The following is a 16,470-nucleotide window of genomic DNA, read 5'->3' as shown; positions in this document are numbered from 1 at the left end:
TCTGCATACACGCTTAGAAATGAGATTTGAATCACCTTCAACACAAGTAAGCCACATGGTCAGAACTACTGTGAACTACTCTGAAATAAATGCCATAAATAGAACAGCAAACAGAATTTTCATGCACAGTTTTCAGTGAAGCATTCAAAATAATTGCACTCAGCAACAATAACTTTAGAACAGAGATTTTGTGTGGTAAATCTCAAAACATTTGGATATATGTAGAGGCACTCACACTACTCATTGTCTCTCGAAAAATTGGAGTTCAGTACATTTATCTTTGCTTCAATATAATTGAATACAAGGCTTGCGAACCTCAACATCATAACAGAGAGGGCAAAGTAGGCTTTAATTTCATCCTCGTTAGTGTCAAACCACTTGTCAACGTCTTTTTTCCTTGTGGGTCCGATAATTGTTCCATAGCATAAATATTTGTTTCCCATGCAATGTGGGAAACTACGGGTCCATAAACTCCAAGAACACAGACAATGATATAAAATTATCTAAATATATGTCTCTTAGTTCTCCTGATACCCCTGAAGAGCCTGTAAAGTGATGAATAATTGGTTGGTTACCACTGTTACTAACACACACCCAGTCCACTATGTTTTCCTTCCGTACGCGGGGCTTTAGGTATGATTTCACAGTCACTAGTATCAGATGAACTGTCACTTTCACTTAATATATCGTCTTCAGTATTAACTTAATCGCCATCACTGTCCTCTGAATTACTGTCTAAAACACATTGAATTAACTCGGCAATAACATTGCTGTCACTTGCCTATACTATTCCCAAAGCCATCGCTTGAAGACTGACTGACACATGAAATATTTGTGCTTTCAGAGGCTACAATTAAGCAATAAATAACAGTACAAGTTCTTAGAAGGAGAGCTGTAAACAAGCCACATTCCTACTCTATTCATAGAAGTTCACACCATTGCAGGGGTGATCAAAATATAAGCTAGTACATACAACTCGGTGCGGCACATGAATGTCTCGTCATTTGAACTGAAGGTCTGAACAATGTTCATGTGAACATCATGTCAAATGAGTCGAGTGGGTTAATAAGGCAAATTGTTGTAGAAAGCATGGCAGTCAACCTCTATTGTCATCTGTAATTCTTGGTGCTGGAACTTCTGCTCTTTTATTTTGATTTTTTCTTAATATTATTGTAGCATTTCATTAAATATGGTACTAGGAAGATTGTTCATTCGAGATGGCAAAGGCTTCGATTCTTTGTCTGCCTGCCTCAACTTGTAACATATAACTCTTGCTGACATTCAGGGCCACAAATGTTCATAAAGATAGGATATCCAGCTTTCTTTGTAGGTCTAATGGACTTGTAATATTTTAGGTTCCCTTCTACTTTTTCAAAAACAGTATGAAAGGTACTCTACTGAGTATGGGAGTATGGAGATTTCTCAGAGGCAGTTCTGCAGATGGTAGAATAATCAGCTGGAATCATGATCTTTTTACTCTTTACTTTCTTCTCATTCACTGAATGCATACTATATGCTTCCATTTGTGTGTGGCATTTTTCTAAACATTTCTGGATGGTGGTGACTTTCTCATCCCTAGCAAAGTTAAAGAGTGCATACTTAAAGTAACATTATGAGATTTATAAATGCAGCCATCGCAATAAAGAATGATGTCACTCTCAACACTTGATGGGTTCTTAATAAGAAATTCTAGTACAGTATGCAATGAACAATAATGGAAGAAAATTCATTGGCACTTGCACCACCTTCACATTCACTCCAAAGATAGCAATATCCTTTATGTATTTTAATATCAGAGACTGTGATGTTGTGAGTGATCTGTTTTATAGTATAGTGAAGATACATTGGAATTTGGGTGCAATAACATTGTAAGTCTATTATAAATACCACATTGTTGGATGTCTTTTTTTGTCCCTTCTCTGGTTTCATTTTTCTTCAGAATGTGTTCTTCCTGAAAAATGTTACGGGTTTCAAAATCTACAGAGATATCACATATCATTACTCCAGTTTCCGTGGTGTCAAAATACACATCAGCAGAGCTCATCCTGATATTCACCACCAAATTTTAGTTTCTAGAAATTGAAACGGGGTTGATTCCTCTCAAACTGTCGAAACAATCACTCAGGAAAGTGACCCTCATGCTAACACAGAGACTAATGGTGTCAATTTACTGCATAAATTTAAGCAGAAAGTGATGCAGTGGCAAAGCAGATTTTTAAATAATTTGACAGATGAGCAATTTAATCATGAGATTAACATTTGGTGTGAGTTCTTCGCTTCTGCAATTGATCTACTCCCTGGCTCCAAACATCCATCACAAAAATACTACCTGTACAGGGAAAATAAACAAACCTCAGACAATCAAAGGAAATATAAACAGGCAACCAATCCTGAATAGGCTATAAAATGGGACCGAATACAATGCTGCAAAAGATACAAATATCAGCTTACCCAGTACCACTTTTACAATCAGCGCAGAAAGGCTATTAGATTTGTTTTAAATTCCAATGCTGAAAATTGTAAAATTCCTTCAGATGAAATATTCCATCATTTCTCTGAAATTCTCAGGCAACCTAATGACATGATTCGATCCGAATACCCATCTCATACAAGTGATCTTGATAGGGAACAAACTGACATCTTATTTAATGAAACTATAAGCCCAGATGAAAACAACTTTGTTGTTAATCATATAGCCGTAGACACATCACCTGGTCCAGACCACGTCCTCGTCAGAGTCATCAAAGACAGTGTTGCAGTCGACAAAATATCTCACATTGCTACATGTATATTGAAAACTGGGGTTGTACCTTCTATCTTCAAAAAGGCTAGGACTGTTCTAATCCATAAAGGTGGAGGGAGATACACTCAACATTAAGAACTGCAGACCTATCACAATCTGTTCAGTAATACGAAGAATAATTGAGCGGGTCCTTGACAGGCGTCTCTGCAAACATGTTATCTTAAACCACAATCAACGAGGATTTACCAACTCCTCTGGAACACATGTCAACACTGCAATACTCGACTCTCTTCTCCGTAAAACCAAAAACAAACAAGCCAATCTGACTACTATATTCTTAGATATACAGAAAGCCTTTGACAACGTTGGTCATGCTCATTTAAATGAGACACTAAACTTGTTACCAATTCCAACCAAACTTGCAAATTTAATCATGAATCTGTAAACAGCAAATGTCACATAAATTCAGATGCAGGAAAGCTAAACAAGACCTCTCTTGATAAGTAGGGGAGTTATGCAAGTTTTTCCTCTGTCACCAATCTTGTTTAATCTCGCCAACAATCACATTCTGGATTACCTTAGTGAAATGTCAAAATCTACCCAATATGGCTTTCAATTGAGTCCAGATCATGAAGCTCTAACAGTATTACGTTTTGCTGATGATGTAGTTATTGTTGGAAAAGATTCTGAGTCAGCTTTATTACTTGCTCATGCGGCTATACATCCATTACAAAAAATTGGACTTAACATCAATATTGGAAAATGTAAAGGAATATGCTTTAAACATGGTCACCCATCAGAAGAAAAATTACTCACGGCAGATGAGAAACAGATACCATGTCTGAAGAAAGGAGACTTTATTATTTTGGTGTAAATTTCTCCAATGAAATTACTTTCTAGTCCATCCAGGTCCTAAATAAGCTCAAAACCACTCTAGAGCTCCTCATTTCTTCACTGCTTTTGATTCTGATAAAAAATTTGTAATCATAAACACTCCAATCTGTTCCAGTTTGGTATATAAATTTTAGACAGTGCCACCACAAAAGATTCCAGCCAAATTTATAAATGACACCGATATTATGGTTAGGGGAGCATTAAACAAAATTTTGCCAATTTCCCATGGATGTTCCGAATGATATGATATATGATGAAATGAAATTTAAAGGTCTGGGTTTATTTTTTGCATCATGGGAAATATATCTGCAACATATTAATGCAGGCAAAATTTTGAAATCTTGCAATAAAGTTTTTTTCCACTCAACGAGAAACTTATGTCAAGAAATCAGCACGAGCCTTGCTGCATTGAATGTAGCAGAAACAGAATCTATTTGAGACAAAAGGCATGGTTTTGTAGATACAAAGAAAGTTTGACTCGAATTGAGAAGAAGAGCTTTTGACAACTGGAGCATAAAACAGCATAAAGGCAAAGGAGCAGTCCTATTTAAACAGTATACTCCAGCGAATACATGGATTCATTAACATAAAGGATTGTCTTGCAGTGAATGGCGCGATGCAATAAAAAATGAATGCCAATGTGTCTACTGTGTGTACTGTACCTGGCAGATCCCAGGGAAACAGTCTCTGTCGGCGTTGCCACAGAGAGTTCAAAACTCTTTCACATGTCCACAGAGCCTGTCCACATGTTTGTAGTTCAAGTCTCAGGCATAGTTTTGAGAAAAATACTTGGGTCACTGCTTTAGAAGTCTTCCCCTGCATTTCCATTAATTCAGTTTTGATACATCAGCAATTAAGGACAGTTTTAAGCTCTGTTAGTGCGTAGGTAGAAAAAAGAATAATAACCTGTCTAAGTATCAAGTACCGTATTAGTTTTAACTCCAGTTATACTGTTTCAGTTAACCTGTTATAATTTGGATACACCTAAGTGCAGTTGAGGGTAGTTATTTTATTAAGTAGTATCTTGCCTGATAAATTTGTGTGTTAACTTTGTGAAATCCTTTCAATTTCAGCATTTAACTAAATGGCACTTTTCACTTCCACTAGAGCACAGTAGGATAAAGTAGCAATAATTATTAAAATCTGTCTACATATTTAGATTTGTTGTGTAATTCTTCTCAATTTCAACATTTAATGGCAATTTTCATGTCTGTTTGTAAAGAATAATAACCTATTGCAATTAGGATACACCTAAACACAGTTAAGCATCATTGTAGCATAGTTATTTCATTATTTATTATTTTATTATTGCAAAATATTTGTGAAGGAGGGGAAAATCTACCTAGAAATGTAGCTTCTACTTGAATTCTATTGTAATTAGGGTAGACTTAACTGCAGTTTAGAACTGTAGCATAGTTATTCTTATTAGACAGTATCTTCCTTGCTTTTTCTGTTACAAAGTAATAATAATAATAATAATAATAGTAATAATAATAATAATAATAATAATAATAATAATAATAATAATAATAATAATAATAATAATAATAATCTGTCTATACATACTTAGTGTAGCTACACATTTGTAGAGTTAGCCTCTTATTCCTCGTATGTTATAATTAGGATTCGTCTCCATAGAATAATATTGTAGTATGGTCATTGTATCAATTAGTTTCCTGCTTGCATTACTGTTGTGAAATCTTTGTGTATTACATGTTATTTTCATCCTCTGACGTTCTGTTCATATTTCCACATTATTTCACATTAGTCTGAAGAGTTAAAAGAATGTCTGAGTGAGGCAGGTGTAAGGACTGTGGGTGTGAGTAGGAACTAAGGAAGATGAGGGAAGAGATAGCAAGTTTAAGGGAGATAATTAGACTTGTAACAGTGGACAGGAATGAAGATAGCTCTCCCTCAATCAATTTAGAGGGTGTGGTAGGTAGGCATGAGGGAGGGGAAGGAAGAGGAGAAGTTGCAGAAGACAGGTGGACTAATTTAAGGGGAAGGAAAATGAGTACTAAGTGTTTCCTTCAGGGAGTGGGCCCAAGATAGATATCAGTGAGGAATCTATGAATCACTGCAAATGGGTCAGCATAGGGAAGATGAAGATCAGAAACATGTTACAGACATCCTGCATCCTCATGTGATACCTCTCATGCAAAAGTATTGTGGTGCCATTTTTCAACAAGACAGTGCTCATGCACACACGGCACATATCTCTATGGACTCTCTGAGTGATGTTGAGGTATTTAAAGATTAAAATTTCATAATGTTCCGTATTCCATATTGAGATGTATCACAATGAAATTGAAATAATAAATAAGGTAGTTCAACCTATTCAATACAAATAAATACAAAATGTAGTGTTACATTCCTATTTAATTATAAGTGGAAGTGGTACCGGTTTCGACCCCAATCCGGGTTCATCATCAGCCAAATAAAATGCAAAAAACAATGCATAATTAAGAAAGAAATTAAAAATCAAGTCCCCACAAAAACAGTTGAAGAGGCAAAATAAAACACGGGGATAGGCACTGTAAAATTCAGAAGATGTGATGTTGAGGTACTCGCGTGGCCAGCAAGATCCCCAGATCTTTCCCTGATAGTACATGTGTGGGAACAGCTCGGATGTAATTTAATTTAAAACCTTCTCCTACTTCCGCTTTCCATCCTATTTCTGCCAATCAGAGCAAATCCAATTTCCTTCTTTCCATCAGATCTGTTGTTTCTTCACCTTTCCAGTTAGTGTTTCAATATTTAGTGTTCCAATCCACAGTCTTTGAACACTTCTTTTATTTTGTCTAATGCAGGTGTTATTTCTTCTATCATTCTCTGGATTAGCTTTGGGTTCCTAGAAGTTGTCATTTGTTCCAAAGGTATAAAAAGAATTGGCCATAGTTTGTGTTTTTCTGTTATTTCCAAGGGTCTGTTTCATTTTGAAAGCAACTTTCTCCTTTTTACCTTTTCTGCTGACTCATTAGGGCCACCACAATCAGGTTTTTTCTATGAGAGTTAACTCCCTTAGCCTTTAATAGGCTCCCTAATTCATTTACAAGGCAGCAGGTGCATTTTATACCTGCTAAAAGTCATTGAATAAGGCTGCACTTCTAGAGTACAAATGCCTTTTGCAGCTGTTTCACCATAGTATATATACTCCTAAGTGAAAATAGTTCTTCTGCTTTGTCTGCTGTTGAGATGGCAAGTCCACTTCTGCCATCCAAATCGTTCATTGTCTTCTCCCCTGCAACCTTGAAAATGGACCCTTGCAAAATACTACCAGCTGAGCCAGCTGGACCAAGGTCTTTTAGAGAGTTGTTACTTCCCTATCACTGACTTTTTGTCCTGGCTTGTGACAGAGAGAGCCTGGGTACTCAAATACTGGACCACAGTTGGCAGGGTTCAATCAAAGACCCTTGATTTACAGCCTTCTTAGAAGAACACATCATTATCATCTCTACAGATATTAGCTCTCTGGACAAAGAATTAACAGAACTATCACAAATTCATGGTACAACTCTAGCCCTACTAACCACATAAATCCTATGAATGAAGACAGTTCACTCAAGATCTTGGAAAACATTTTTATAGACATAGATAAGAAATGCAACCCATCTCACAACTTAAATTAAATCTCAGAGGAGTTAAATATACTTATTCAAGAAATAAATTCTTCATGCCCAGGCGTCAGATTAGATCAGCACTCTCTCTTACCTCCCTGCTCGATAAAACCCTCCACAATTTCCCCTCCAAGGCAGCTTGCCGCACAAGCAATTCCCAGTACAGCACTCAGTTAGCACTAGCACTCAAGGTGAACTAGGTCGCTCAGAATGGGTGAGGACATAAGTAGCCAGATGTTCCCACATATTTGTCAAAGTTTCAATATGCCTTTCCATTTTTGCTTATTAATTATTTCCTATTTTTAGGCCCCTCAACATTTATTGTGGCACAGCCCATCAATCAACTTGTGCAGTTTGAATCAGAGTTTCCACCTACTTGTCCCTTCACTCATGAGGTAACTAAGATTTACATGAAACCTGTGCATTCTACCAATAGTTTTACAGCAGCTAATAACATGTGCATAAGTTTATCATCACAATGACAGTCTCACCAAAGATCACAATTTGTGTTATTTTGAAGATGCTCATATTTTTAGTAGTTGTCACAACATGACATCAAATTCGTTGCATTTTAATTGGACACATGTGATTTTGAACTTTCAGTCAACATTCAAAGTGTTTAATGTCCTTGCTATGTTTTAAAGTATCTTGTATACTGTATTTTCGACTGAGGATGTCCTTAAAGAGGATGAAACATTTCCCGAACTTTAATAATGTTGTCTTAAAATAAAGACAAATAATTTGTAGGTGGAGTGTTTGATAAAGGATTTCACAAGTATATTCTTATGACAATACAGGCTTTATGATGAAGTTTATTTCAGGTAATACCGCTAGAGTGACAAATGTTTAGCTACTCCTTAGTGCACTGAATGGTCACAGCAGACTGTGACTGTCACTAGGTGTCGTTAGTTGGAATAGGGCATGCTTAATCTGTTTGTCTTGAGTAGCTGTGTCAAACTCAGATGAAACTGAACTGACAAATATGTCAAACAGAATACGCACTGGAAATTTTTTTTTTTGGCTAGTAGCTCTACGTCACACCGACACAGATAGGTCTTATGGCGACGATGGGATAGGAAAGGCCTAGGAGCTGGAAGGAAGCGTCCATGGCCTTAATTAAGGTACAGCCCCAGCATTTGCCTGGTGTGAAAATGGAAAACCACAGTGGAAAAACCATCTTCAGGCCTGCCGACAGTGGGATTCGAACCCACTATCCCCCGGATGCAAGCTCACAGCCGTGCACCTCTAACCGCATGGCCAACTCACCCGGTGCACTGGAAAATACTAAGAAGTGAGACTGAAAGAGATGGCATATACATCAGAAGGAGCATTCAGGGATGAAGGTGCCACTGCCAGGTATGGGAAGAAATGATGCATTTACTGTTATTTCCAATTAATGTGACTGATGTTTAAAAACAAATAATTCCTGTCGTTTCCACAAAATGTTATTCTCCCCAAATGTAGCATGTTTCCAGGTTGTCTTTCTGACTCACCTCTCATCCTCTACTGCCACCCCCACCATTAAAGCATAGATCATTGTTTAACAAGTGGGCACAACCCAGGTTGCTTAACTCAATGGATAAGGTAATAGATTACTTAAGTGTTCAAAACAGTAACAACAATGACCTGACCGAACAAGTGGCTACATGGTTTGGGGCATTTGGGAGACAGTGGATTTGAATCCCATTGTCGGCAGCCCTGAAGGTGCGCTTTCCATGGTTTCCCATTTTCACACCAGCCAATGCTGGGGCCATTGCTGCTTCCCACTCCTAGCCCTTTCCTCTCCTATCATCACCATAAGACCTATCTATATTGGTGCAAAGTAAAACAGATTGTAAAAATTTAAAAAGAAGTGACCTGTTGAAATGGTTGGCTGATTGGGAGCAACTTTTCTTTTGTAACACATTTTTTGTGTCGTTGTTTATATTCCGGGGAGAAGCTCTGCCAGTGAATGTAACTTCAATGTTGTGGGGTATTTATAGTCAAGAAGGAGGATAAATTTTTCTCCTGAACCCACAGATGATGTCCTGTTCATTCACAAAAATGTAGATATATATATTACAGCCTTTTTTTATTTTCATGGGAAATAAAACTTTTGATTTTTTTTTTTTTGGTCTCATATTGGTATTTAGCAAGTACGTACATACAAAATGTTACCCTTTGAGTCAGGTTTTCGGAGCATTGATACATTCCACAATATCGGTTTTCGCACACTCATAAATAAAATGCTCTATAAATTACTGTACAGGAACATAGTACACTTTTTTGAATAGCCTAGTTATATATTTAAAGAGTGAAGATCGCAGGATAACACAATGTTCACAGTTAGGTTTTCTTTGTGTGGCATTCCTCAAAGCTCATAGCTTGTTGCTTAATAGCAATTACCAAGCATGAGCCGAAAAAATATAGGATTGTGGATGAGTGGATCAGTGGACCAGTATTGTTATTCTTCTTTGGTATGTTTATTTACACAACCCATTAGTAAAAAAATTCCTAGAAATGAACAAATTCTTTAAACAATTATATCAGTCCACTTTAATACTCATGCTCAGGGTGGAATTCCTGGATTAATTATTTTCCACGAACCGTGCACGATGCAGATGGTGGTTGTAGTTCTTCTTTGTCACTATCACTTATTCCATCACCATCAATTACAATATTTTCAGGAAGGAAGTCTTCATCAACTTCATTTGTATGGGCAAAATCAGAACTCTCATTTCTATCATTCATTGAAATTTCTAACACTTTCTCACTATGTAGTACTATTTCAGCATGACCGTGAGCAGCTGTTTTTGTCAGCTAGCAGTTGATTCCCCAAAACGGTAGACAGTCACATACAAAAACTTCTACAGCACTTCCATTGAGAATACGAACAAGTTCACAATTCAGTAAAGTAGCCAATAAATGGCTGATACCATATATTTTTTAATCATTACTCAAAGACATAGAGAAGCAAAGAAATGACACTCAGAAGTTTGATACACTATATACTGCATTGTAACCACAGAGCTAATTCCAGCGAGATGCAATATATCGCACTGTGATTCTCATTGGGTTAATAACTAGTAGGCCTATGCATATTTTTGTTCATGAGGAATATGTCTGTGCTTTTGTCATTTGATTTGTTGATTAAATACACATTAATTGAATATTTAATTTTACCTAGTCTCTTTTACAACAAAAAGGCAGTATTTTTGATCTTCATAATACTGGATTTTAAAAAATAATAATTTTTTTAAAATTTCTGTGAATCTTAAAATTTCTCATATATTTTTCTTAAAAGAAAATAGTATTTCATAAAATATTTCTTTATAATGAGAATATAGAAAATGTTCATACTATTTTTCAAAACAATTTCACAACATACCTGGAAAAACGTTTAAAGAGATTGTCCTGAATCAATAGAAAACGTTCAATCACAAGGCTAATAAAACCCACTTTAAATAAAAAAAGGAAAGGTTTAAAAGAAGGAAAATTACATTTTTGCATTTCTACTCAGGATTGAGTACTACAGTAATAAGGCTAAATTATTATGCTCTCATAGAAATCTCAAAATTCTTTGAGAATATAAATTAAGGCATCAAAATTTGTCTTGGCAGCTATTTCTGTTGCTTGCTGAAAACATACTAATACATGCAAAGTGAATGACTTGATTTGATAACACTGTTCATTTGAGTTTGGGCTGCAACTCTGAGTCAAAACTGAGCCAGAAGCCTACAAGAAACTTATTTTGCTAACTGAGACTCAGCACAGCTTTTTTTCTCCATCCACTCAGTGAGCCTGCCACAAACGGCTCGAAAGGCTCAGATTTGGCTCTAACAGGCTTGGACTCAAGCATACAAAGGATCACTGTGAGTGTGTATGAATCAATTTGTTCAGGGGAGTCCCATTCTCAGGCTCATACATGCATTGGATTTGGAAGTCCATTAAGGCTCAAGGCACACCTCTAGCTGAAGATACCATACTTGATGAAGCTATGTAGAATGAAATTCAAATACTTGTGCATCAGTAGATCTTAAAGTCCTCTCTGTGTATGCAAATACTTGTTCTTGTACTTCACTCTATGTTCAAAATATTTCTATTTATTTCAATTCAAAGGAATTAGCATACCAGTCAAAGTGAGACTGTTATATAGAATGTTTGTTTTGCCACACAGATACAGTGCCTGAAGACAACAGCATTAGTTGTGCATCACAAGGTGTTGGTAAGCTGACAGTCAACTGTAAGACAAGAGTCAAGTAGAGGTACAACTAGCATTCCTAGCACATTATATAATCCAAAGCCAGCTTATAGTTTTATCTGGAATCTGAACCATGGGGATAAGAATTCTAAATTCTAAACTTCCATATGCACTGGCCAGGATTCAAAGTGCATCTCACGTGTTAAGAAACCAGAGACAAGGCTACTCAGCTATCATATACTCCCTCCTACTTGAAAGACACCTGAAACACGAACTAGATGGAGGAGTTCATTGTACTTAAAATGGTGCACCGATGGCCTCACTTTACAGAGCTGATGATGAAGATGTCTCGAGCCTCTTACATGATTCAGCAACAACCACCATAGCCTTGTATCATAATAATTCAAACATAAAAGAGACATACAGTACATTCATCACACCGCAATACTAACATGTTCCCAACTCTGAAGAGTGGAACTTTGGTGCAACTAAGCCCATTTCAAAAGTGGTGCTTTGTGAAATACCCTTTTGTGCTCTCTGGTCCATATGCCTATCATATTGCAGGTCTTCTTTCAATAACGTGTTAAAAATTGGGTAGAAGTGATCTTCACTATCTGACTATTTCATGTTGTGACTGAAAGTGTTTAGCCACATGGCAGCAGGCTGAATCATTACTATAAGTCCTTGGCTCTCTATTATGACAATCATTTTAAGGTTATTGGCAGGGCACACCAACATCTGTATCTTTTAAGCAATCCAATTTGATGTACCAACAAACTATAATTATTATTAATATTTTGTTGGGAACATTATAAAATGTGACATGGATCACAAAGTGGATCCAGAAAACATGCAATACAAACACCACACTATAACCAGGAAAACATATCACTGAAAGAAATGAGGAAAAAAGAAGGACAACTGATACATTACAAGAATAGCAGTTTCTTGAAATACTACTGAACTAAAATATAAAGAGAGTTCATCTCTTGATTCCTGGTTTGAGAAATATTATAAGGAACAGCTATTCTGATCAATTCTCCTTTGATATATCCTATAAGTTAATGGATAATAGAACAAAAACAAACCATAGATACATCGACTGATGCAAATGCCAGTTCACTTTTAGCGGCTTCAACTTCCTTCTCGTCTATATTATTTCTAAGTTCAGGCTCACAACTGATAACTTCAGCTCCATCATGATTCATAAAAACTTCTGATTTACATTGAACGTCTTCTACTTCTTCTTCACCCATAAAATTTGGTAGTTCTGGCTTGCAGTGAACAACTTCAAATTCTTCTTCAGCCATGTTCCTCAGATTGACTAGATTCAACAAAAAGTATGTAAAGATCAACAAAATAAATGTTAAATTAACACCTATTATTATTATATAGGCTACTTTACATTACACAGGAAGAATATGAACTTTGGCAAAATATATGCCATACAAGTAAATGACAATTCATTGTACAGACTGGGGACCTGTTGACCAACAAGATCAGATAATGTGAGATATACACTCATGTTCATAAAAAACAGAACACCTTGAAAGACTAGAGGTAGGAAGTTCATATTCATAGGACATGTTTATTGGTATGTTCTGCAAAAATGATTAGCATTTCAGTCACTTAGGTTCACCATGTGTCCTGTTGCCTAGTAGGCACTGGGTCCTCCATAGGCACTGATAACTTGTTCCATGCGTGATGGTATTGATGCGTATAAAGCGCGAATGGCATTCTGGGGTATAGCCACCCATGCTGCATTCACCTGGTTCCACAGTTCATCTTTGGTGGTTGGCATTGGGTCACAGTGCACACCCGTCGTTTCACCATATCCCACACATTTTTGATTGGCGACAAGTCCGGTGATCGGGCGGGCCAGGGCTACAGCCTGACATCCTGTGACAAAAAGAAGGCACATGTTCATGCAGCAACACGTGATCGTGCACTATCCTGCTGAAATATGGTGTCTGGGGTGTCGTGCAGAAAGGCTGGATGTCATTCACTTAGGTCAAACTTGTCACAGTGCCCTGAACATGCACCAGCTGTAATTTGTGGTTGTACTCAATAGCACCCCACACCATAAGGCCTTGAGTTGGTGCCATATGCCTTGTGCAAATGCAGTCAGTGTGATGCCTCTCTCACTGTCTCCAGTGAACCAAAATGAGGCTATCATTTTCAAACAAACATAACCTGGTTACATCCAAAAACACTATCTGCTGCCATTCCTATCCCCAGTGATGTCGTTCCATACACCATTGCAGTCTAGCATGTTTATGCACATCAGTCAAAGGTAGGCGGAGAAGTAGACAACGTGCCGGTAACCCATACTGTAATAAACAGCGACGAACTGTCACTCTTGATAGTGTACGATGTGTTACACTGTTCCACTGTTGCACCAGAGCCGAGGACGACGATGCAGATTTGTCCTGCAATGCCATTCAGATGAAATGTTGATCTTCTCTGGGGGGGGGGGGGGGGGCGCTCAGTGGTGGGACCAGACCCATCTCGTTGTGCTCTATGGCCTTCTGTGAACTATTCTGTACACACCTATTACACTGCCGACATACTTCGTCTCACATGAGCAGCAATTTCCTGGATGAATGCATCATGTTCTCCCATGCCAATAATGCGCCCTCTTTCAAACTCACTCATTTGGTGGTGCGGTTCTTGCATATGTCTGCGAGGCATCCTGCATGTCTGTTCAAGTAACAATGATCCATTACCTTGGGTTTATAGCAACAACGAGAGCCGCAGGCACATTTTACCAATCAGTGGTGGTGTGCCAAGATATCAATGTGGACCTTGAACCTGAGGGCCGACATGGTTCAAATGCTAACTATTTCTTCAGAACATACTAATGCACATGTCCTGTGAATGTGAACTTCCTATCTTCAGTCTTTCAAGGTGTTCTGGTTTTTATGAACATGAGTGTAGTAGATAACATTTCAAGAGTAAATATATGAGGAGTGTAATAAAAAGAGTGAACACCAAAATTCCATATTTTTATTAAAGTTTGATTTAGATCTGCTGAATACAGAATTATAATTATATGAGGAGTTTACTAAGAAAAGTCACACTAAAATTTCATATTTTTATAAAGGTTTGCTTTAGACCTACTGAATATGGAGTTAGTTCTGACTCTGGGCATGGAAAATGTAACTGTTTATTTCATCACCCAATTTGTTCTTTGTTATGAAAAATATAAATTTGTTGTTATGTCATACTTGTAAGTATATAGTATTACAAATTAGCTAATTAGGATCTAAATTACTGACATAAAAATGGGCTCACATTGTGAAACAATATTTGGTATGCTGAAAGTTAGGAAATAGCTGGACAGATGGAAAATGTGCTAATGACTGCAGTTTCTAGTTATAGTATATGCATATACATACTACAATGGCATTTCAGTCACTCTGTGTGGGTTATATGAACAGTCCCCAGAAAAGGGCAGTGATTCATAAGCGTGACCCTTGAGCAATAGCCATCTCTAAAAAAATGCACAGGCATCAGCATGATAAAGAAACAAATTTTGAGAAGTTGTATAAGTGGGCTGCGAGAGCCAAGGTAGATGGAGGACCAAACTGCTCACCATATGAGCTATCCTGACTCCACATATTGATCATGTTGGAAGCGATAGACAAATAGGGGTGCTTAAACATGCCATACTAGTTCTAGATGTCCCTGAGAGAGCATAAACAGATCCAATGGCTTCATTTTCCACCACCCAGATAAATATACGATCTCAGAGATCTCTGTGTGTTCAATCTTAACATCTTCACTATTGCTCATGCTGACTAAGGAACCAGATGATAACCATACCAAAGCATAGAAGTCAGCAATTGGGTGCTAGAACACTAACCAACAATAGAGAGACACATGTCCTGTTCTACTGGCATGTTGGTCTGGGGAGCTATGGCATCATCACAGATACGAGGGTATGAAAGTCACTGACTGCACAGTTATACAATGGGAAATCCTGTCACTCTATCTGCTATCATTAGCACCAAAATGTTTTCCAGAAAAATAATGTTACCTGTATGCAGCTCAGATTTTCCATGAGTATTTACAGCATGTTTCAAAACTTCCATGGCCAGCTCAGTGTCACCTAATTGACACCCTGTGAACATAAGGACTAAGTGGATGGCCAGCATCCAATGTCGAAGTGTCTATGATATGGACTATCTTCTTCTTCTTCCTGATATGTTTCTGCTTATGCAGGTCATTCACAGAGCCACTTCCACTCTTCCCTTTATTCCCACATTTTATCATTCATCACTGTCTGCCACTGTAGTCCTCTTCAATTTATGTCATCCAGCACCTGATCCCTCCATCTTGTTCATTGTCTTCCAATTGGTCTTCTTCCAGATTTTGTCCATTCCAGAGCTCTTCTTGGTAATCTTCCCTCTCCCATTCTTTTGACGTGGCCAAACCATTTCAGCCTATTTCTCTTCATAGTTTCTTTTAGGGGGTTGATCTATAGCATGTTTCGTATGGTTTAATTTCTTATCTTATCCCTCCTTGTTTTACTCACGGTCCCTCTGTCGCTTGTAATCTACTCAGATCTTTTTTGTCCAGGTCCAATATTCTGATCCATAGGTCAATCTTGGCAAATAAGATGATTTAAATATCATGATTTTTGCTTTGATAGGTACTTTCCAATTTCTAATTATGTCTGATACACAGTAATAAAAATTTGAGTAATTTCCTATCCTCTCTGAAATTTCTTCCTTGATGTTTTCTTTCCCAGTCAGCTTACTTCCTAGGTATTCAAAAGCATCTACTTCTTTAAGAATTTTTCCATTATACCTAACATGTTAATTTTTTCTACTGATACCTCACTTTTCGTTAAACTTATTTCTATGCCTGCTTCTTCAATTGCCCTCTGCCAGGTAGTTAGTTGTTCTTCCAATTTTTGTTCATTTTCTTCCCATATCATTACATCATCTGCATATGCTATGACTTCCATCACTGTATTAAAGAGCACTGGTGAAAGTACACTTCCTTGTCGAATTCCTCTGTCTGTTCTAAAC

General features: G+C 37.3%; 1 protein-coding gene across 6 annotated transcripts in view; it reads right to left on the bottom strand.

The window, feature by feature from the left end:
- LOC136885986 (uncharacterized) overlaps window positions 1-16,470 on the bottom strand; it is a 188,654-nt gene that overhangs the window by 104,487 nt on the left and 67,697 nt on the right. For all 6 annotated transcript variants that reach the window (XM_067158714.2, XM_068230979.1, XM_068230959.1 and 3 more), the window contains one exon: window positions 12,523-12,758. In XM_067158714.2, the coding sequence (XP_067014815.2) occupies window positions 12,523-12,744 (222 nt within the window). In that variant the 5' untranslated portion in view covers window positions 12,745-12,758. The remainder of the gene's footprint in view (window positions 1-12,522; window positions 12,759-16,470) is intronic.

Source organism: Anabrus simplex, chromosome 1 (assembly GCF_040414725.1).
Source record: "Anabrus simplex isolate iqAnaSimp1 chromosome 1, ASM4041472v1, whole genome shotgun sequence".
Taxonomy (NCBI): domain Eukaryota; kingdom Metazoa; phylum Arthropoda; class Insecta; order Orthoptera; family Tettigoniidae; genus Anabrus; species Anabrus simplex.
This window is presented reverse-complemented; position numbering and strand designations above follow the sequence as displayed.